A 23,267-nucleotide genomic window follows, 5' to 3' on the forward strand; every position below is an offset into this window, starting at 1 on the left:
CCAACTCGAAAGAGTTGAAAGAGCTGAACTACAAGCTCGACCAGCAGAGAAGGACATGTACCTGCTCAAGAAGCAGATGGAGAAATCCCAAGGTAAATATCGAAAGGTTTCAGCATCCTGGAATTGTATTTTAACTATGACATGGCAGTTGTGAGCTATAATTCATATGTCAATGTACGTGCAGCTTCCTCCTCGGAGCTCGAAAAGCTCCGGTCCGAGCTGCAAATAGCTCGGTGTTAGAATATCTGTACGTATATACGGTGTGTATAAACCGTATATACAATAGGGATAGAGTTTGGCGTGCGTGTTGTAATCCTGGTTCGTTAGGTTGTTGTGATCGATCCTTATCCCTGTATAGATTACTTGGGGATCAATCCACGACCTAACTACCAAATCTTGTAACCCTCATCTATGGCTATATAAACACACAACGCGTCCCTGTTAGGCATACGCTTAACAACAATTTTACATGGTATTCAGAGCCTACCTCCTCTAAAGCACATCCTCGCAAGCATGTCTTCCTCGAGCTCTGCCGCCGCCACCACAACCACGCTCATCCCGATCGCTGACAGGCTTCACCGCTCCAACTTCCTTGTATGGCGTGCGCAAGCTCTGGCGGCCATTCGCGGCGCGCAGCTCATCTCCTACCTCGACCCAGATCGGCGGGAGCCAGAACCCAAGCTTACCGATAAGGACGGCAAGCCCACCGATGTGCCGAACCCAGCATATGAGACTGCCAAGGCCCAGGACTCCCAGGTTTTGAGCTTTCTCTTTAGTTCCGTCTCACCTCCTGTGATGGTTCAGGTCGCGCACTGTACCTCGGCAGCAGCAGCATGGACTGCAATTAGGGAGATGTTCATCTCCCAAACTCAAGCACAAGTCGTGAACACAAGGCTTGCCTTGTCCATGACCAAGAAGGGCAACTTCACAGTTGCAGAATATATCGGGCGCATGAAGGCGCTCGGTGATGAGATGGCCTCAGCCGGGAAACCTCTCGGCGACGACGACATGGTCTCCTACATCCTTGCGCGGCTTGACTACGACTACATGTCGTTTGTCTCCTCGATCTGTGCCAGAACCGATCCCATCAAGGTCAGCGAGCTCTACTCCCAGCTTATCAGCTTCGAAAACAGACTTGCCATGTTCGAGGGCGGCAACTCATCCTCCCACTCCTCTACCAATGCTGCTACTCGCGGCCGTGGCGGACCTGGTCGTGGCGGCGGCCGTGGCAGTGGCCGCAACGGAGGAGGCCGCAATGGAGGCGGCCGGGGCAACGGCGGTGGTGGCCGCGGCCAAGGCTGTGGTGGCCGTGGCAATGGAGGAGGCTACAATGACCTCCCAGAAGTCTTCTGCCAGATCTGCTCCAAGCCCAACCACACCGCCATGGAGTGCTATCGTCGTTTCGACATCGCCTTCACCAAGGACAAATCTGCAAGCGCCGTCACCAACTCCTCTTCATATGGTGTCGACACCAACTGGTACGTCGACACTGGAGCTACAGAACACATCACCGGCGAACTGGACAAGCTGACGATGAGGGAGAAGTACACCGGCCATGACCAAGTGAACATGCCAAACGGTGCAGGTATGAAAATCAGCCATATTGGTCAAGCCTATATTCGTACTCCTACTCGCAATCTTCATCTCAAAAACGTCTTGCATGTACCACACGCCACCAAAAACATGATATCTGCTCACCGCTTATCTCGGGACAATCAAACTTTCCTTGAAACTCATCCGCATTTCTTTTTTATTAAGGACAAGGAAACGAAGAAAACTCTTCTTCACGGCAGATGTAGGGGTGGCCTCTATCCCCTCTCATCATCATCAGCTCCTTTGAGTGCGGGCAGGCAAGCTTTTGGCATCACCAAGATTTCTCCATCAAGGTGGCACAATCGATTAGGTCATCCAGCGTCAACAATCGTTCAACATGTCCTTAGGAAGAATAAAATTCCGTTTTCAAGTAGTGAGTTGAATAAAGAGGGAGTGTGTGATGCTTGCCAAATGGGCAAGAGCCATCAACTCCCCTATCCAAATTCCAATAGTGTTTCGAATGCTCCTTTAGAGCTAGTTTTTTCTGATGTATGGGGGCCTGCCCGTGATTCCATTAATAAAAAAAACTATTATGTGAGCTTTATTGACGATTTCAGCAAGTTTACCTGGATTTATATTCTTAAGCATAAGTCTGAAGTCTTTAAAGTGTTTCATGAATATCAAGCACTTGTTGAAAGACTGTTTGATCGTAAAATTATCACCATGCAAACCGACTGGGGTGGTGAATATGAATGATTAAATTCCTTTTTTCGTCAAATAGGCATCACACACCATGTTTCATGCCCTCACGCCCATCAACAAAATGGGTCTGCCGAAAGAAAGCATCGTCACATTGTTGACATTGGCCTTTCACTTTTGGCTCATGCTTCAATGCCCTTGAAATTCTGGGATGAAGCGTTCATAGCTGCCACATACCTCATCAATTGAACTCCTAGCAAAGTCATCAACCTTGAAACTCCTCTAGAAAGATTGTTTCATGAACAACCAAACTACCATGCTCTCCGTACTTTTGGTTGTGCCTGTTGGCCAAATCTTCGACCCTATAATGCTAGGAAACTTGAATTTCGATCCAAACAGTGTGTATTTCTTGGATATAGTAATCTTCATAAAGGGTTTAAGTGCCTTGACGTTGCTGCTGGACGAGTTTATATCTCTCGGGACGTTGTTTTTGATGAAACAGTGTTCCCTTTTGCCTCCTTAAATCCAAATGCCGGAGCCCTCCTCAGATCTGAAGTTCTCCTTCTTTCTGAAAATACTACTTCTGATCATGGGGGCGAGTGTATGGCTGATCCATCGGTTGATTTTCATGCATTAAATCCTGCTATAAATTTTGGTGGAAATCCTGTTGTTGGCCATGATTTTATGCAGCAAGAGACAGGCACAGAACACGAAAATGATTCAGGAGCTGGCGGCGGAGATCCCGATGACGATCTATCCTCTGCCGCGCCAGATAACGAGGTCAGCGGCATCGCTCCTGGAGGCGACAGCGCGTCGCCCAATCGCGCACCCACATCAGGGCCCACAGACGGCAGCGGGCCAGCGCACTCAGCCATAGGAGGGCCCAGCGATGGTACGGCGGCCTCCCCAAGCCGCCAGATGGCGCGGCCCTCTCCACACACCAGCGGGCCAACGGAGGAGAACCAGGTGGCCCAACGGGCGCCACAGGCTGAAACCGAGGCGCAGAGAATCTGCGTTGGATCAGGCGCGCCCGTCTCAGCCACAGCTGCCCCTGACAGCATCCGTCTTGGATCCAGCGAGCCTGGTGCGTCTGCTGCGGGATCCGGTGTGGCTGCAACGTCCTCTCCGGGATTTTCTGTGCAGCGCGCAAATACAGCAGTTTCTACTATACCACGGCGCACAAGATCTCAACACGGTATTGCAAAACCAAAAATACGTACAGATGGTACGGTCAGGTATGACAAGGGTAAGTTTGCTGGACTTGCAGTTTCTGGCGAACCGAACAACCTGCATGATGCTCTTGAAAGTAAAAATTGGAAAAATGCTATGGATGAAGAATATAATGCTCTTGTTAGAAATAAAACTTGGCATTTAGTTCCTCCTGCTAGAGGTAGAAATATCATTGACTGCAAATGGGTTTATAGAATTAAAAGAAAAGCTAGTGGAGAAATAGACAGATACAAGGCTAGACTAGTTGCTAAAGGATTTAAACAAAGATATGGCATAGATTATGAGGACACCTTTAGTCCAGTTGTGAAGGCAGCTACTGTCAGACTTGTTCTATCTATTGCAGTGTCAAACAATCGGAGTCTTCGTCAATTGGATGTGCAGAATGCGTTTCTTCATGGCGTTCTGAAGGAGGAAGTATACATGAGGCAACCTCCTGGATATGAAGTCAAAGGAAAGCATAATTATGTGTGTAAACTTGATAAGGCTTTATATGGTTTGAAACAGGCATCTAGAGCATGGTACTCCAGGTTGAGTGAGAAACTACAAAGACTTGGTTTCAAACCTTCAAAAGCTGACACTTCACTTTTCTTCTATAAAAAGGGAAGAATCACTATTTTCATGCTAGTCTATGTTGATGACATTATTGTGGCTAGCTCTTCACAGGAAGCAACTTTGGCATTGCTTGAAGATCTCAAGAAGGATTTTGCCTTGAAGGATCTTGGTGACCTGCACTACTTCTTGGGAATAGAAGTGAAGAAGGTTGATAATGGCATACTCTTGACTCAAGAAAAATATGTAGCAGAAGTGCTAAAGCGAGCAGGTATGATGAATTGTAAGGTTGCAAACATGCCTCTCTCAACTTCGGAAACACTCTCAAAGGAAAATGGTGAACCATTGGGAACCGAAGATTCTACGAATTATAGAAGTGTAGTAGGTGCATTGCAATATTTGACACTGACAAGACCTGACATATCTTTTCCTGTGAATAAAGTATGCCAGTTCCTGCACTCTCCTACACTCCAACACTGGACTGCAGTTAAAAGGATTCTTAGATATCTCAGAGGTACTATGAGTACTGGACTGAAATTTACAAAGTCAACCTCAACACTGGTAAGTGCCTTTTCTGATGCGGATTGGGCAGGCTGTCCAGATGACAGGAGATCAACTGGTGGGTTTGCTGTTTTCTTTGGACCCAATCTAATTTCTTGGAGTGCACGCAAGCAAGCTACTGTCTCAAGATCTAGCACAGAAGCTGAATATAAAGCCTTGGCCAATGCCACAGCTGAATTGATATGGGTTCAAGCAGTACTAAATGAACTTGGCATGAATTCCTCTCCAGTTGCTCGATTATGGTGTGACAATATTGGAGCCACATATCTTTCAGCAAATTCTGTGTTCCATGCAAGAACAAAACACATTGAGGTTGACTATCACTTCGTGCGTGAAAGAGTAGCCAAGAGATTACTTGATATTCGTTTCATTCCCACTAATGATCAAGTTGCCGATGGTTTTACCAAAGCCTTATCATGGCGCAAGTTGGAAGACTTCAAAGGCAATCTCAACTTAGTAAAGTTATGATTGAGAGGGAGTGTTAGAATATCTGTACGTATATACGGTGTGTATAAACCGTATATACAATAGGGATAGAGTTTGGCGTGCGTGTTGTAATCCTGGTTCGTTAGGTTGTTGTGATCGATCCTTATCCCTGTATAGATTACTTGGGGATCAATCCACGACCTAACTACCAAATCTTATAACCCTCATCTATGGCTATATAAACACGTAACGCGTCCCTGCTAGACATACGCTTAACAACAATTTTACACTCGGCAGGAAGGCGAGCAGCAGAAAGCTGCAGCGGAGCGGGCCAGCGAGGCGCTGGCCAAAGAAAAGGAGGCCGGCGAGAAGCATGCGGCCCGGGTGGCGGAGATCAAGGAAGACCTCAAGGGGCTTTACGCTCAGCCTGATACCCTTCAGAAAGAGAAGAACAAGCTGGCCTCCGAGCTCGCAACGGCGAGCACGGCCTGTAAGGAGGCCACGACCCAGGCCCGGGCGGATCTCGATGTGCTTTAAAAGGTGAAGCAGATCACCGCTGGTAAGCCATACCTGCTTCGCTGCGTTTCTGGTGACAGCCGATTTGCTCATGCCTCTTACGCAAGTCTGACGTTCTTCAGGGGCCTTTGGAGACCTACCGCGGAGTGTCTCGGGTGCCGGCTCCTACTTCGCTGCTCATCCAGATGCGTCTGAGGAGACGGCCTTCTCGGCCCAATTCCAAGCGCCTGAGCACCTGCCGCTATTGAATAACCGGATGAAGCAGCTGGCGGAGCTGTACCGTGCGGCCCGGCCAGCGATGCAAGACCTCTGCATCAACCCCTGGCCTGCCGAGCCGATGCTAACCAGCTTCTTCGGCCTGGTGAGCATACTTCGAGAGGCCAGCTCCTATTTTCTAGTTGACATGCATGATACTAGCTACTATTATATTTTATCCGGCCTAAGTGTCTCAACTTTGTATTGAAGTTAAGACACTTATTGTGGGACGGAGCAAGTAATATGTACTATAAGATAAGAAAGAGGTAAGATATAAGACAAGATTTGATTACATGATACATTGTGTCCACTATATTTTTCCAGGCCTCATTTTTATAGTAGATCCTTATTTATGTCACCTATAACCTCATACATGCTGTAAAAACTTCCATAGCAAGGCATGGAGGCATGGACTATCTTCTTGCTGAGCGTCACATGCAACTTTCTTGCGTAAGAAAATAAGATAATGCCCAAAACGGCAAAACATATTACATGTAGCGTCAATGCTAGATAACATTTGACGGCGAGCTTATTTCTTCAGTTCCTCAGCGCCACAGCAGGCAGCGTCGTCTTTTCACGTTTGGTTTGCTGATCCGCGGCCGCGGCTCGGTCTTGCGCGGTTGCCACCACCGGCGTTGGCGGCTGAGGAGCGGCGGGGCCGCACCATGGGCACCCCGCGTGGACCGGCCGGCCGCCCTGCGGCGACGGAGGCCCATAACGGTAGTACACACCACCTGCATCGGCCGAAAACCAAACGTACGTATAGTTAGTTTACATGTAGAACTCACGATCGAGTGCAATTATACCGCTGGTGTTATTGTTACTTCGGATGCCCGCCGAGCATGGCATGGGGCAGCAGATGAGCAAGGCAGCAAGGACGACGACTAGGAGCGCCGGAGAAGAAGACCAAGTGTTGGAGGAGCGGCGCGCCATGGTCGGCTCTCCTCTCTCTGGTCGACGATAATCCTTGGATCAGAGCAACGTACAGCTGTGTGAAGCAAGGTTCAACGGCAGCGCATATGGTATATGCAAGAGTGGTAATGGCGCTTGTTTTATACTTACTGGAGGCGCTCCCCATTAGTCTCTCTCTCTCTCTCTCTCTCATATGATGACAAACAAAGGTCCAATGGTCAAAGTCAATCGGTCTTGAAAAGAAACTGGTCGGCAGACACTACATTACACTAAACGAGTCATGTCCCTGTGCACCTATCAGCGCCGTCCATCATCCCGTGGCTCAGCTTCGTTTCGAATCTCAGGGCGACGAGCATGGTCAAGAATCCCAGCGCCTTCCTACACCAACACCGCTCTCCACAGCGATAAGTTTTTTTTTGCCGGTCTCTAAGCGATGAGTTTTTTTTACCAATAATTCTTGACCAAGGCATCGTTCGTCCAACTAGACGCCAAATCTTCAACATGTTCCGGACTAGGATAGGCTAGACAGGTCAAGATCCAGCGTAGCAGCAGTCAATACCGGCTGTAGGCGTTTGATTCCTGGGTAACACTCTATACGAAAAAATTGTAATTAATAAAAGAGGTAATTACACTGGTGGTGTCACAACTTGGCGTGGATGGTCATTTTGGTGCCACAAGTTGTGGCGTACATCAATGTGGTGAAAAAACTTGGCTCTGGCGTGCACATACGGTGCTTTTCTCGTTTTGATACGGATTAAGTGCTGACTAAGCAAGCCAGCTAGGCGGGGGTCCCGCTGTCAGTGACCAGAGGGCTCGGGCGCGGGCTTGTGGCCGGAGATTTTTCAAAAAAACCTTAGATTTAATATATTTTTCACAAATAGGCCCCCGCCTTGGCTGTACAGTGCTGCCCTTTCGTTTTTGCCTATCGATCCCAAATCTTGCATCCAAATCTGTGTACTGAAAATTCTAAAGAGAATGTATTGGAATTGGTATTAAGAAATGTTGTTTCATATCAAATTCTTATTTAACCAAGTCTTGCAATTGACACTGCTGGTTGTTCTAAAGAGAGTGTGAAGCTGAATGTTTAATTTAATAAATGAAACAACACTCAACATTACATAAGTATACTTGCTAAAAAAGTAAGTGGTACATTTGATCACCGAGATGGATAGGAAACCGACAGTAACATGAACAGAATATAACTGAAGATATGTCAAAACTTAGATAACTGACAGAAATGCGCTAACTGAAGTAAAATCACAGAAACATTCAGTTTGAGAGAAACCATTCATTTCAGAGTCAGCTAAACTTGAAAATCATATAACAGAGTCATAAATGAACTTGACCAAAAGGGAAATATGCATTGTAGCATAACACTAAAGCAGAAGGTAAATTTAGTTCTAACATTTCAGAGAACAAAAGTTCATAAATGAACTTGATTGCATTTCTTCGAGTTCATTGATGAACTAGTCTACTATCCAGCTTGGTCTACAAGGTCTGGAAATCATCATGCCACTCTTCAGTTGGTGCATTTTGTGTCATTGGGACCTCCTCTGCTTGCACATATGATCTGGGTTCATCTGGTGGAAACATGATGTTCCATAGTCCAGCTCCTGGTCCTGTCCTTCCTCCAGTGTGACTTCTCCCAGTCCCACTCCCAGCTCCTCTCCCAGTCCCTCTTCCAGACCCTCTTCCAGTCCCACTCCCAGCTCCTCTCCCAGTCCCTCTCCCAGTGCCTCTTCCAAGTCCTCTCCCAGCTGCACTCCCAGTCCCTCTCCCAGCTCCTCTGCCTACTCCAGTTGCTTTCCTTTTCCTCCCTCTTGCATTTTCAGTTGCCTGGTAGCTAGCTTCAGGTACATCTTCAGGTATATCTTCTGTCACTCCTCTTCTTCTAACCCTGCCTGCTGCCATAGCAGTTGTAACCCTTGGAGGGGGTATGTTATCTCTTGCATTTGCAACAAAAGATGATTCTGGAAGAGGTCCATGATCCATAGATGGCACATATGCTTTCCTCTCCTAAGTAGGAACAAAATTTCAGAGATAGTATCACAAGCAGAATTGAAGTTCTGAAGAAAAATATAGTTTTGCATAACAAAGGCCTTACCATTTGCTGCATGAGAAACACCATTGACCCTGGTGTTTGAGTTGGGTCCATGTGTGGGTGCACTGTGTGTGGCATTATGTTCTGAAAAAAGGGAAAGAAATTGTCAACTCTATCTGTTAGTGTGTAAAATTCAGAAAACATTCCAGTAAATTTAATATTTTTTTTTCATCTTACAGAAATGACAGAAGGATCATCATATTCCTCTTCACCATCATCATCTGCATCAGTACGAACAGGATGCGGTGCATCTCTGTTGTTCTCCTCCCACTTGTTGTGCCCTTTCTTGTTGTGATTAGCTCTTCCACACACAGAGCAGTGCATGGACACACCATGCTTTGTTAGTTTCTTCCCTCCATCTTTCATGATCTTCTCCTCTGGATCTTTTTTTCTGTTCCTCCTTGGTCTGCCCATCACCTTAGTGTACATCGGTGGATAGACATCAACACCGTTCATCTTTCTCCAATGTTCCCTGTCTCTAACTGGCTTTATGTTGTACCCATAAGCTTTCTTGTAAGTTTGTACAGAATAGCACTCGTGCACTAGACTTGCAGGATCTAGTCTCTCCTCTCTAGCACATGCTATTGCATGGTGGCATGGAATTCCCGACAAGTCCCATCTTCCACAGTCGCAAGTTTCCATGTTCAGATCCACTATGTAGGAATGGTTCATTGAGACCACTTTGAAAACCTTTTGACCAGCTCCAAATACCATGCAGTGAGCAGCCCAATCAGTAAATTTGTCTAGTTTTTTCTTAATCTTGGGGCACAGTCTACCACTCCATTTCCTATCCACTGCCACTTCCTTCTGCTTGTTGTATATCCTTGCTGTTATCTTGTTGTTTATGTTCTCCACCATGGATAAAATTGGCAATTCCCTTTCTGGCAAAATCCAACTATCAGAAGAACAAACATACCCGTTAGTGCAGCAATACAACAAGACAAACTCAAAGAGCCATATTGCAATGTTAAAGTTGAAGCATATTAGTACATAACATGCCTACCTATTAAATACTTCAGACAGGTTATTCAGCAGGATGTCACACTTCGGAAAAGGATTAAAAAAGGCTTTAATCCATGACCTTGGAGGCCATTTCTCCACCCATTTATATGCACCCACACTGTCTGCCAGCATCTTATCCATAGCTTTGACATATGTTGGATTGTTTGTTGCTCTTGCAATTGCCCATAGATTGTTCTTCAATTGTTCCCCCTTGTGAAGCTTGTGGAAATTCTGGTACATATGTCTCACACAAAATCTGTGTTCAGCATCTGGCCAAACCTTTGAAACTGCTGCTATGAGACCCTGCAAATCACATAAATAGTGCCCCTCACATAAATATATGGTCTGAACACTTCAGAGTAGGTATAACTATATGAATTAGATGAATGAGCAGAATGTCACATACCTTTTGCTTATCACTCATGATTGTGTATGGAGAGGTGTTAAAAATGTTAAGATCATCTTTCAGACTTGCCAGAAACCACTCCCAGCTGCTAGTAGACTCCACTTCGACAACCCCAAATGCTATGGGGTAGATGCAATCATTAGGGTCAATACCCACTGCTGTCAGCAAATTTCCTTTGTACCTGGTCTTAATGTGACATCCATCTATAAAAATGATGGGCCTACCTCCCAATAGCCAAGCTCTCTTGCATGCATCCAATGACCAATATAGTGTAGAGAAGTGTTCTTTTGTCTGCTTAAGCTTTTCATCAAATATCTCCTTTGTGCATAGATAGAACTTGCTGCCAGGGTTTGTGTTCCTCAACTCCTCTCCATAATCCCACAAGTGATTGTACTGGTCATCATCGTCACCTCTGATCTGCTTCACTGATTCTCTTCTAGCTCTACCCAGTTTGGTCCTACTTGGTATGAGATTGTATTCTTGCTGAACCTTCTCCTCAAACTTTTTCAAAGGCATCTTCTCATTGTCCCTAAACTCATCTCTGAATTTTTTGGTTAAAAATGGAGCAGTTAGACATTTAAGTTTCCATGTCTTAGGGCAAGTGTGCTCATCACAGTACTTCTTTACAATAAAGCTGTCTTTCCTGCTGTCCTTCACTGCTTTCAGATACCATGGGCAACCATCAGTGCATATAACTTCAACTGTCTTTGATGTGTTTCTTGTCTTTTTAATTGAAACTCTGTTCCTAATGCTATAAGAAGTTATAGCATGTCTTAGCTCTTGCACACTACCAAACACCATGCCCAACCTAAATACAGGAGCATTCAAATCAGTCTCTGGATTGAAACCTTTGAAGTGGTACTTCAACTTTTCCCTCTCTTCTTTGGATAACATGATGTGGAGGTCATCAAGAGCATCTTCTGCTAACTCTGTTTCATAGTCACATGTTGTAACCTTTTCTCTATGATCATCCACTTCTTTGTCAACATGATCTTCAAATAGATCATCATCTCCATCCTCTACATCAAAGTCACTGTCAAAGAATTCCTCATCAGTTTCTGAATCTGAACCAGCTGCTGCATCTTCTTCCTCAAATTCCTCATCAGCACATCCTGAACTTGATCCTTCAGAAAACAATCTCCTGGCCCTTGTTTTCCTCCCCATACTTGGCTCGGTGACAACTGTAGGTGAGCTAACATTTTCTTTGCCCTTGTTTTCTTTCCTTCGAGTTATGATCTTTGGCAATTCAGGAACACCTTCACCTAGTACATCATCTCTCAGCAAACTATTCAGTGTCTCTCCATGATCTATGATCAGCAACAAATTCTTGTGTTGTGTCGTAGCAGCTACCATTGCAAGGCTGTCAGCATCACATTTCATTTCTTTCATTCCTTCACTAAGTGTCCTTCCAGGCTGGCACCACAACACATCATGCTGATGTCCACTAGCTTTGTCATAACCTAGCTGTTTCAGAAAATCTTCAATCCACAATATAGACCATGTGTCACTATCACAATTGTCAAACCAATCCACTGCATAATCCATGTAGGTACTATTACTGCCAGTTCCACAGAAAAATCCCTTGTGGTGAATCTCAACTGTGAATAGTCCATCAAAATCACCTGCAATGTATGCAGTGCAATAATATTCAGATAACAAGACACATACATATTCAGTGAATAGTGAACCGGCTATTAGAGCTAAAATTCAGTTAAAAAAAACAATGCAAACACATAGTGTTTCAGTCAGCATTACCAAACAATCTAATATAGTCATGTTAAGGCCTAACTTGGCCTACATGTTCACCTATTTTGAAAGACAATGGCCACCAAATTAGTGCACACTGCCTAAAAACAGCAGATAAATACATACAGTCCCAACTTTCAATTAACAGTTGCAATGCAGATCTTCAGTTAAGAAATGTCGAAAAATTCAGTAACAACTGTTCACATCTTCAGTTAACTGTTCACATCTTCAGTTAAAAAAGCAGGGGCCTACTAAACCTGGGCTTAACCCTATCCTACAAACAAATGCGTAGGGGGATTTCAACATCATCTGCAGACTAAATTCCATCCGTAGGCAAAATCATCAAGAAACCATAGATTTTTTGTGGCCGATCGAACTGACAAAAACCCTATGAAAAACAGGGACGACAAGGGATTGTGCAGGGGGAAACAAGGTCTTGCTCACCGTACACAGGAGCTGCCTCGCCGGGAGCGCGGCGACGGGGCTCCATCGTTGTCGACGCCGCCGATCCACGCCTCCAGATCAACGCCGCCTCTACCTTCAAACGCTTGGGAGGAGAGACATAGGAGGAGAGCTCGAGGCAAGGGAGTCGAAGCGGCAGGGTCTGCGCACTCTTTTCGCGATACGTGAGGTCATATAGGCAAAAACGAAAGGGCAACACTGTACAGCCAAGGCGGGGGCCTATTTGCGAAAAAAATATATTAAATCTAAGGTTTTTTTTGAAAAATCTCCGGCCACAAGCCCGCGCCCGAGCCCTCTGGTCACTGACAGCGGGACCCCCGCCCAGCTGGCTTGCTTAGTCAGCACTTAATCTGTATCAAAACGAGAAAAGCACCGTATGTGCACGCCAGAGCCAAGTTTTTTCACCACATTGTTGTACGCCACAACTTGTGGCACCAAAGTGACCATCCACGCCAAGTTGTGACACCACCAGTGTAATTACCTCTTAATAAAAAGTAAAAACTGAAAATATTTTTTGAAATAAACTTGACCTTTATACTTATTGATGTGTAAAAAAATTCAAAACTAGAAAAACCTCTGCTGACGTCAGGACAATTTTTTTTATCCGGCCAAAGTAGTAGTGTGTGACTTGTGATAGCAATAAATTTTGTTTTTCACCCTGAATTCAACAGTGGTTTTTTATTCGGTGAAATTTATATACTAGTGCAAAAAAGTCAGGTTTATTCGAATATTTTTAATATTTTTTTATTTTTAATTATTTTTCCCATATCAGGATATACGCCCAACAACCCAACATTATTTCCCTGTTATAGGCCCAGTTCCCTACGGCCCGCTGAGATGGCGGAGCCCCTAAAAAAGCGCCAACGTGGAAAAATAAAATAAAATTGTTGACGTGGCCTGATGGAACTACAGTCGAGGATTCTGTTGAGATGGAGCAACTCTCCAAACATGATTTTGCCCCCGCTGTGTATATAAAGCAATCATAGAATATAATACACGACCGACCAAACGATACAAGGTGATTGGTAACCCTCATACAACATCAATCCCAATATAGCCAAATCACGCAGGATGCGATACAAGGTAATTGGTAACCCTCATACAACATCAATCCCAGTATAGCCAAATCACGCACGATGCACATGAGTATGCTACGGAAATAGAGTGCATGAACAGCTGAGTATAACCTCACACAACGCTTTGCAACACCTACACTCCATGACAACCCAAGAGGGAGAACGACACTATGCGTCGCCTCTGCCGGGTCCGTAACGGAGAAATGTTTTCACCCGGAATATTTGTAAGGATGGAATTAATCAAGACCATATTTGTGAGGACAAAATTAATCAAGACTAGCCATCCTCCATCAGAGAGAAACTTGTATCTCCAGCTACTCGGTCGTTTCTCTAAGCGCCCCTTTACATGTTTTCAATCTGCATTAGTCAGACGTTGATACTGAATCATAATTCCAAAATATTTAACCAGGAATTGATCTTGTGCACAACCAACAAAGCAGGTCAAGGTAATCGACCGCCACCTTACCAGCTTCTTCAAAGCAACACAATTCACTTTTATGAAAGCTAATTTTAAGGTCTGACATTTGCTCAGGACGCTGAAAGTAAGAGTTATAGCCGTTGAGCCTTGTTCACGTCATGTTTCATAAAGAGTAATTGTATCATTGGCATATTGTAGAATAGGGAGGCCACCGACCCATCATCCACAAAGTGTGACATTATTCTGCAATCTGATCGTTCTACTGGACGCGATCAATCAGAATAGCCAACATGTTTCGGTTCTTTTTGACAGGATGTACCGGGTTTTTTTAGTGCAGCGTGGAGCTCGCGATTTGGAAAGGAAGGCGAGCAGCGGTCGGAATTCGATTTTCACCCGTGCGAACCACTTCAAGTGCAGCTAATTGGGCTTTCCTTTGAGTTTAGACGCGGCCCAGTCCGGCCCGTTCTCTTTCCGGAGCACAACCCTTCGTCCTTGGACGCCACAATTGCTGAGACAGCGCCGCCGCCGGGCGTCAGACTGCGTGCTCTGCCTGTCGCCGCGCCGCAGCCAGCTCCGCCGGGTCAAGGATCGAAAGGGGTGCCCGCTCTGCCGCCGGCGACGCAGGGCGGCCGCCCCTGATTTCCCCAGTGGTGGACCCGCCACCGGCTGCGATAGCGGGGCTGGTGTGTTGCTGGGGTTAGGGTTTGAGGAAACCCTAGCTGCCTCCGGCGCGCGATGGCCTACCGGCCGTACCCGCCGCCTCAGGGGCCCTTCCCGCCGCAGGCCCCGCCCGTCAACCCGTACGGGCAGCCGCCGCCGCCGCCGCAGCAGCAGGCGGGGTACGGCCACATGCCGCCGCCACCGCCGTTCCACGCGCCGCCGCCCCCGCCCCCGCCCGGACCGCCCCCTCCGCACCAGCCTCAGTACTTCGGGCACGCGCCCCAGCAGCAGCAGCAGCAGCAGCGGCCGCCGCCGCCCCAGATGTATTACCAGCCCCCGCCGCCCTACGGCGGGAACAGCAATCAAGCGCCCCCTCCACCGCCACCACCAGTGTCTGCTCCCCCTTCGGCGCCGCCGCCGCCTCCGGCCCAGCCACAGCCGCCCCCACGGGAGGCTCCGCCGCCGCCGCCAAAGGAGCGGCAGGCCAAGGCGGCGCTGCCGAGGGTGGAGTCGGAGGAGGAGCGGCGGGCGAGGAAGAAGCGCGAGTACGAGAAGCAGAAGCTGGAGGACCGGAAGCAGCAGCAGATGATGCGCCAGTCGCAGGCCACCATTCTGCAGAAGACACAGAAGGTGCGTGCCGCTGCTCAGCAGCAGCAGCCGCAGCCACAGCAGCAGAGCCGCCACCTCCAGCCATCAGGTGGGGCTCGGCCGGCGACGACAGCGTCTCGCCCAACCGCCGCGGCCAACACCGAGAGGTTCGAGAATCGGCTCAAGAAGCCGACAACGTTCCTCTGCAAGCACAAGTGAGTATAGCAAATTTTAGACTTTTGGTCTCTGCAAGTGCTAGTTGGTGGAAATTGGAGTCCTCCCAGTGTAAAAAATAATGTGTGCTTGAGCAAATTATTATGCTTATCATGCACTTTGGTATATTGGGCGTGATTCTAGACTAGCATCACGAGCTATGCTTTCCAGCACTGCCTATTTCTTGTTATGAAACTAGAAAAATGAACCCTTTTGTGCAGTAGGCAGGCACACCGGTAGGCATAATGGTTCTCAACGCATCACTCCATTAATTGACAGTTTCCTTTTGAAAAAAATGAAAAGTGTGTCTAAAACATGGTTCTAGAATGGTTCAAGTAGGGAGAAGCTTTGCAAGAGCAACTGATTTGCATGAAATTTTTGTCTCTCTGTCTTTCGGAATTAAACTACTGTATGACCATGTTTCCTTTTTTTTCCCTTGTTAATGCAGGTTTAGGAATGAACTGCCAGACCCAAGTGCGCAGTTGAAATGGCTGCCTCTTAATAAGGACAAGGACCGGTAGTTTTCTATTCTTATTTTGATCAGATTGGTCTGTTCTGTTGTTACTTATGTTTGATGCAGTGAAAGCCATTTCAATGTTGCTTATCTAGTTTTACTATACACATTACATCGTTCTTGTCAAATTTGCGATTGTTTTAACTCATTTGCTATTATTTAGGCATTAAATGAATTTCTAGCTCATTTTGTATAATGACCATTCTCTTTATTGAGGCAACCTGTTTGAGCATATGGCATATAGATGTCTAAGCTTGTATTTATACTGCTGTCAGACCCATAGCATGAATTTGCTTTTAGAATCAGTCCCAATTTTTTTAGCCATTTGGTCATATTTCAAGCACAAATCCAAGATACCCAGCATGTTATGTGCAGCAATAGAAGGGGTATTCTTTGTTTGAACAGTACCTGACAGCACTTTATCACGCAAGGAGAGCAACCGGCTGCTCAGGTTTAAGTTTGTTCTAGAGATATCCTTGATTGACATCCTTAGTCAAGATATGATATCCTAGTATGATCTCCTTCTCTATGTCAGTTGAAGTTGTAGGAAGGAGATCTATTTGTATATGTACTGCTGCATGCTTCATGGGGATGAAGAAATAAAACATATCAAGCTCCTTGGCCTATCTGCCCCTTGCCCCTGTGGGGCGCCTGCCTCTATGGTGTCGTTGCCCTGCCCGGGTCTATACAAATATGATCATTTTGTTAGTCATATCATCTTGTGTGAGTGAATGGTCTCTCCACTGTTGTTCTTTCAGACAGGGCCTGTGCCATTTCCATGATATTTGCAATACTCTGCTTTCTTATTACACTATTACTTGGTGGTTCTCTCAGTTGTACTTCATTCTGCATGTTGCAGTTATCTTGGGGCAGCCATACTTACTTTATGTTTTTCTGTATATTGCCCTTTCACAGATATACCAAATACAGGATCACGTCATTGGAGAAAAACTATATGCCTAAAATGATTGTCCCTGAGGATCTCGGGATACCTCTTGACCTACTTGATATGAGTGTATACAAGTAAGAATTAAGCCAGCCATCTGTTTCTACCTTTCTGATGATTCTTTCTAGCATCCCTAATTTGAGTGACAAACATACATTTAGCCCTCCCTCTGTTCATCGGCCCCTGGCTCCAGAAGATCAAGAGCTGCTGCGTGAAGATGAGGTTCTCACCCCTGTTAAACCAGAAGGTATAAGGAAAAAGGAGAGGCCAACCGACAAAGGCATGTCTTGGCTGGTGAAAACACAGTACATTTCTCCACTTACTACTGATGCAGCCAAAATGGTAATGCCAGCTGATTCTTCCATAAATATAGTTACATACATTGTGCTGGATTACTTCATTATATACTAAAAAGGGTAATTTGGCCATTCCAGTCGCTCACTGAAAAGCAAGCAAAAGAAAGGCGAGAATCAAGGGAGGGTCGTGATAATGTCCTTGAAAATCTTAATGATAGGCATGACTTTCCTTTTACTTAGTTTATATTCTTTGGTTTCTGAAGGTTAGCCTGTTTTGCAATCCTGGTGCAGCCCAATGACATTTTCTGTGCACGTGTATATCAGACAGAAGCGGATCAAAGCCATTGCAGAATCCTTCAAAGCAGCTAAATCACGCCCTGTCCACCAGACTAAACGAGGGATGGAGCCAGAGTTTGTTCTCCCTTTGGTACCCGATTTTGATAGGTATGACTTTTCAGATAACACTTTATTCTGTGTGCCTGTCATTATAATTTAGAAGACTTAATTCTTCATTCTTGACATCTGATGTGTGTTGAGCATGGTCATTTCATTGAAGTACAATTTGTTGCCACTTCACTTTCCTATCTATGTTAAGAAAAAAATGTTTACTTCCCACTAGCTATAAATTTCAGGTTAGTGTGTTCCAAAATTTATTGTTGTTGGAAAAGTGATCTTCCCTTATATATGCTATAATTTCTTCTGTTTTGCCGTTCAAGGTACCACCTTGGTTTTTGTGTTGCCTTGGAGTCATATAAGCTGGTGGATGAATTTAAGTGATCTCAAATCTGCTTTTCTGTTCACCTCTGTAGGTATAATGATCCATTTGTTATGGTGAATTTTGATGGAGATCCTACAGCTGATTCAGAGCAATATACGAAGCTAGAGAGACCTGTACGTGATGAATGTGAATCCCAGGTGCGTCGCATTTCTTTTTCTTCTGTCTTGAGCTTTCTGATTTAGTTACTTTATAGTTATGTTAACACGCTCACATGGATGTATTGTAGAAACAGGTATTTTATTTTATATTGATCACATGTTAATGTCAAATGCATATATTTCGAGACGTTGTGCTAATACGCCACTGATGTTCTGCCTGCTTATACCCTCATATCTATACCAATATAGAAAGAACCAAATGGGCAGATCCAAACCATCTCAGCCATCAAATCATGAGATCTAGCAGTTCAGATCGCTCCAATGTTGAGCACCAAATATCTTACATAAGTTGTAGATATGTTTAGACTCGACACCATCTTATAGAATCAGATGCACAATTGATATCTTACATAATTACGCAATAAATATCCCACTAAATATTAATGTGCATTGCACGCACATGATTACTAGTATATCTAAGGTTTTCCGTTGTCTCATGATAGGCTCTGATGAAAAGTTTTCAAGTCAGTGGTTCAGACCCTGCAAAACAAGAGAGATTTTTGGCATACATGGCTCCAGCGCCCCATGAGGTATCCATCCTTTTCTCGACTCTAGTAGTACATCTTTATTTAAAATGTCACCTATCGTAGTTATAATTTGTTTTGGTATTATTATCATAATCTGATCACGACTAATGATTTTGTCTAGCTTGCCAAGGACTTGGATGATGAAAATGAAGACTTCCAGTACTCCTGGATTCGGGAATATCACTGGGAAGTATGTGGCATTTTGCTAATGGGTCTGATTATGTCTACTTTCCGTTCTGCTGGTGTAAAACTGCCTACATACCTTTTCTTGTGTCGTGATTCAGGTAAGGGGGGATGACAAGCAAGATCCAACGACTTACCTTGTCTCATTTGATGACGATGAAGCAAAATATTTGGTAACTTACTCTGTACATACTTTATTTATTTATTCTGATGTATGACAGTGATTCATTGCATAGTTGGTTGACATTTTATTGTCCATTTTGCAGCCTCTTCCTACCAAGCTAGTATTGCAGAAGAAAAAAGCAAAAGAGGGTAGATCTGGGGATGAAATCGAGCATTTCCCAGTGCCTTCTAGAATTACTGTGAGCAGGACATCACATGATGATGAGATGGAGCATGGAGAATCATCCAGCATGCATGTATGACTCATTTTTCCTTTATAACTGCTGGCATGAAAGTTTACTTTCAGTGAACTGTTAGTACTATATACCGCAGCATTTTCGTTCTTCAGTTTTTTGTCTCTATTTAATACTACTCCCTCTGGTCCAAAATATAAGGTGTATTGTTTTTTTTTCCAAAAGTCAAACCATTTCTATGTTTGACCAATATTACAGAAAAATGCATCAGCATCTATGGTACCAAATAAGTAGGATATGAAAATATATTTCATGATGAATTTAATGATATGAATTTGATATTGTAACTATTGAAGTTTTTCTCAATAAACTTTGTCAAATATAGTTAGGTTTGACTTTTCAAAAAATCAATACACCTTATATCTTTGACCGGAGGGAGTATATTTGTAGGCGGTTCATCTTCTCACCAAGCCAATATATGTAGCTACTGCGTTTCTTGCAATCAATTCACTCATTCTCGCTCTTGGGATTGTTCACCTTTTTATTATGTATTATCCCCAACTCTCCCCATGTTAGAGCATAAACTGATCTTTATGCATTACCATTACCTTTAACTGAAGGGTTCTCCTCTGCAGGGTAATTTAAAGCGACGAAGATCTTCTGTTGATGATGATCTTGATGAGCATCCGAGGCGTTCTCGTGTAGAAGATCCAGAGCAGTATAGTGAAGATGATTCTGAATGATCAATAGATATGGAAGGATCGTCATTTTCTTGCACCGTCGAATTCATCAGCACATATGAATCTTTGAAGATCTCATATGCATTTGCTCTGGTGCCTCCATAAGCAGTATTAGGGTGCAGGGTCGATGAAAGAACATGCTTGAGTGCAGTCGGGCAATATCAGATTTTGAAGTGCAGAGCGGGCAGAGCAAGGCATAGTGTAACTGGACCTTGAGACTGATCGCCTCAGAAGTGATGGTAGAAGGTCTCATCATCATTGTAAAAAAAGGCTATGTAGTCTCTGGGAGTGATTCCCCGTTGCTGTTTTGATGATATAGGCCAATTTATTTATGTCAGGATTGTAGACAGCTGTGTCACGGTAATTATTATTTTTTTCTGGTGGAAATGATGGTCAACATATGGAGTGTCATGTATTTGTGCTACGAGGAATGTTAATGTGCGATTACTGAAGATCAAGAGCAGCATTGCAAGAAGAGTACACTTTGTTTTCAGTTTATATTTATTTTTGCATGCTGTATATGTGGTGTTTGTTGAAAGACTTTGTTTTGGGGGTATTTTCCCCCTTTTAATAGAAAAAAACTTTGTTTTTTCTTTTGCAATAATTCCTCCTCGAAATTGAGAGGAATTGGAAGTGCAAATTTTAAATAACTGGTATATTGAGATGATGATGTAGAAACCACATTTACCTGGTATATTGGAAAGATCCTTGGATCATCAACTTACGTTGCCAGCTGGCTCAGATCCTTAGTCACACTTAGGCCCCGTTCAGGAATCCACCGCTCCTAGGATCTGTGGAGCGGCTGTTTGCTAGCTCCTAGATTTTGCACTACAGCTCCGTCCGCTCCCGGAGCAAAGCCATGGAGCAGAGTGACTCCGAACAGGGCCTTAGTGGCAACCAGTTACTATTATTCATCATCTAGTACGGCCCTGCCATGAATGTTAAGGTGGCAACCAGGTGTAATTATTCACCATCGGATTCTCTGCTCTTCTTTGGATGACATCATCTGTGCATTGCAAAGCTGTTGGTGAGTCTGATTAGAATTCGTACGAACGGGACGTCTTGGTAGACGTCTTGCATTTAAGAAGAGAGGGTGTACACGTTCATGGTGGCTCCAAAGAACAATTTTGAATGAATAACAATTGTACTGTACGTAGTTGTCACAGCAGCAACAAAGAAGACCTACGGCTTTCAAAAAAAAAAGGACCTACGGAGTGCAACAGAAGCGACGCTGATCGCATACAAGTAGGGTGGACATCGAAATATAGACAAGAAGATCAGAGTGGCGCAGCGGAAGCGTGGTGGGCCCATAACCCACAGGTCCCAGGATCGAAACCTGGCTCTGATATATATTTTTTGTTGGGCTTTTCATTTTTATTCGGCCCATTCCTGTCCAGTTTTGGGCCCACGTACGAAATTTCTTTAAGCGGGCTTCCTTTTTCTAATGGACCCGCTTCTTCTTTTTTGAGTTGTTCGGCCCATTTCTTCTCTACCACTAGCTGGGCTTCGTTTGTCTCAAAGACTGAGAGAGAGACAGAAAGAGGCTTGGTATAACTAGCCCAGTCTTCTTTTTTACATTTCCTTCTTTTTTTTAGAATTACATTTCTATATTTTCATTCATCCAGTTTGTAACTAGGCTAGCTTTTCACAGAAAAGGACTTGCACGATGAGTTAACATCCGAATATATAGTTTTACTTTGAGAGTGCTTTTCTGCTTGCGCGGGAGTGGTAGAGAAAGGGCAAATCCCACTTACTCTTCTTTTGATGACACCATCTAATTTTTTATTTTATTTTACTGTTCATCCGAGCTCATCATCACCAGGTGTTATTATTCGTCATCGGATTCTCTACTCTACTTTTGATGACACCATGTTGGCTTCCGGAATGCATGCATACAATATGAACGCACGTATGCGCATATAATTCCTATATACGTGCGTTCATGTTGGCTTCTGGAATGCATGCATGCAATGACTGGCTGTGCCGACGACACCACAATCCTGTGAATTCAAATCACAGCAACCATAGAGGATCAAAGAAGAACCCTTCCATGGTGTGAAAAGAGAAGGTAAGACGAACGGGACCATGTTATAAGCCTAGAGGAGATATAGATCGATATAGATAGAGATAGAGATAAAGATCTAACAAAACACCCCCTGAGATTTGTTAGGAATTAATAGAGTACAAAAGAGATATAATTTATTAATAGCAAGCAAAACATAATATCTATTCAATGCTTACCTTTTTCAATGGGTTTGTTGAATTGATTGCCCAAGATTAACATATCATCAAGTATTTCCGTATTTACGATCACTATATATAATATATATATATATATATATATATATATGAATTATATCTATGAATTATATATATATGAATTGACGACATGTTATCAAACACCATAACCAACACACATACTCATCAAGGTAGTCGTGGCACAAACCATGAGGCACCGTCAAGCTCTCTCGTGTCTCACCCTCCTCCTCTTCATCCTCGTCTCATCCAGCGCTTCCACTCTAGATGACACATGCAAGTCCGTCGCCGCAAGAAACAAGGACATCTCCTGCAACTACTGCATATTGTTCTTCCAGGCCAACAACACCAGCACCACCGCGGACAAGCGCGGCCTCGTCGTCATCGCCACAAAGATCACCCAAGCAGAGGCCGCAAACACCCGTGAGCGCATCGATGCCCTAATGGCCTCAGGGACGGACAAGAAGGTCAAGGGGTGCCTCTCCGAGTGTCGCGTGCACTACACGATCGCGCTGAACTGGCTCGAAGCCGCGGCGAAGGGCATTGAGTCAGGTAATTTGCAGGACGCAGAGGTGACCCTCAGAGGAGTGATATTGGGCATCGACACCTGCGAGGAAGGGTTCCGCAAGCTAGGCATCAAGTCGCTTCTGGCCGCCGAGGATGCCACGTTCACTGCAGGCTGCTCCATCGCTCTCACTATAACGAGCATGTTGTAACTCGCTAGCCGTCGAGGATGCGTGAATCTGGCTAACAGTTCTAGCTATACACTAGTCCAGGATCATCTGGATCGATCAATAAACTCTTCGAACCTGCAATTTCAGATCAGTGAACTTTGCAAGTACGTTTGGATGGACTTTTTTTCTTATAGAATTATATTATTATTTTTGCGGGGCTTATAGTATTGATTTTCTTGGAATAAAAGTACTCCCTCCCTCTGTCCCCATTTAATCGGCGCACAATTTGCGTATGATCATGGTGATCGAGGAAATGAATGTCCCATGTAATGTTCGGCCTTATTTAGGAGATACAGAGCAGTATGGTGAAGACTATTCTGAATGGTCAATGCATATGCTGGAAGGATCATCATTTTCTTGCACCATCGAATTTCGTCAGCACATAAGAATCTTGATTTTGCTCTGGTACCTCCATAAGTAGTAATA

At 44.6% G+C, this 23,267-nt stretch overlaps 3 protein-coding genes and 1 pseudogene across 3 annotated transcripts; 3 read left to right on the forward strand and 1 right to left on the reverse strand.

Moving 5' to 3' along the window:
- The first annotated feature begins 990 nt into the window (after positions 1–990).
- Positions 991–1,129, forward strand: LOC125549673 (annotated as a pseudogene).
- Positions 1,130–6,038: 4,909 nt separating this feature from the next.
- LOC125547492 lies at positions 6,039–6,796 on the reverse strand. The gene is made up of 2 exons (XM_048711349.1): positions 6,594–6,796; positions 6,039–6,503 (listed from the first exon to the last, which is right to left on the reverse strand). The coding sequence occupies exons 1-2, from the start codon at positions 6,700–6,702 to the stop codon at positions 6,307–6,309; spliced, it is 306 nt and encodes a 101-aa protein (XP_048567306.1). The 5' UTR covers positions 6,703–6,796; the 3' UTR covers positions 6,039–6,306.
- Positions 6,797–14,355: 7,559 nt separating this feature from the next.
- Positions 14,356–20,328, forward strand: LOC125542283 (protein PAF1 homolog). Its single transcript, XM_048705248.1, has 12 exons — positions 14,356–15,355; positions 15,802–15,870; positions 16,783–16,890; positions 16,975–17,155; positions 17,248–17,327; positions 17,434–17,553; positions 17,919–18,024; positions 18,489–18,575; positions 18,694–18,762; positions 18,857–18,928; positions 19,022–19,174; positions 19,747–20,328. The coding sequence occupies exons 1-12, from the start codon at positions 14,628–14,630 to the stop codon at positions 19,852–19,854; spliced, it is 1,881 nt and encodes a 626-aa protein (XP_048561205.1). The 5' UTR covers positions 14,356–14,627; the 3' UTR covers positions 19,855–20,328.
- Positions 20,329–22,272: 1,944 nt separating this feature from the next.
- Positions 22,273–22,922, forward strand: LOC125547493. Its single transcript, XM_048711350.1, has one exon. It carries the CDS (start codon positions 22,299–22,301, stop codon positions 22,821–22,823), a length of 525 nt encoding a protein of 174 aa, XP_048567307.1. The 5' UTR covers positions 22,273–22,298; the 3' UTR covers positions 22,824–22,922.
- The last annotated feature ends 345 nt before the right edge of the window (positions 22,923–23,267 follow it).

Source organism: Triticum urartu, chromosome 3 (genome assembly GCF_003073215.2).
Source record: "Triticum urartu cultivar G1812 chromosome 3, Tu2.1, whole genome shotgun sequence".
Classification (NCBI taxonomy): domain Eukaryota; kingdom Viridiplantae; phylum Streptophyta; class Magnoliopsida; order Poales; family Poaceae; genus Triticum; species Triticum urartu.

Coding starts and splice junctions, on each gene's coding strand:
- LOC125547492 (XM_048711349.1), bottom strand. CDS start 6,702: ATGGCGCGCCGCTCCTCCAACACTTGGTCTTCTTCTCCGGCGCTCCTA. Junction 6,504..6,593: donor ATGCTCGGCGGGCATCCGAA/GTAACAATAACA, acceptor CGGCCGATGCAG/GTGGTGTGTACTACCGTTAT.
- LOC125542283 (XM_048705248.1), top strand. CDS start 14,628: ATGGCCTACCGGCCGTACCCGCCGCCTCAGGGGCCCTTCCCGCCGCAG. Junction 16,891..16,974: donor CTTGATATGAGTGTATACAA/GTAAGAATTAAG, acceptor ACATACATTTAG/CCCTCCCTCTGTTCATCGGC. Junction 17,328..17,433: donor CTTGAAAATCTTAATGATAG/GCATGACTTTCC, acceptor CGTGTATATCAG/ACAGAAGCGGATCAAAGCCA.
- LOC125547493 (XM_048711350.1), top strand. CDS start 22,299: ATGAGGCACCGTCAAGCTCTCTCGTGTCTCACCCTCCTCCTCTTCATC.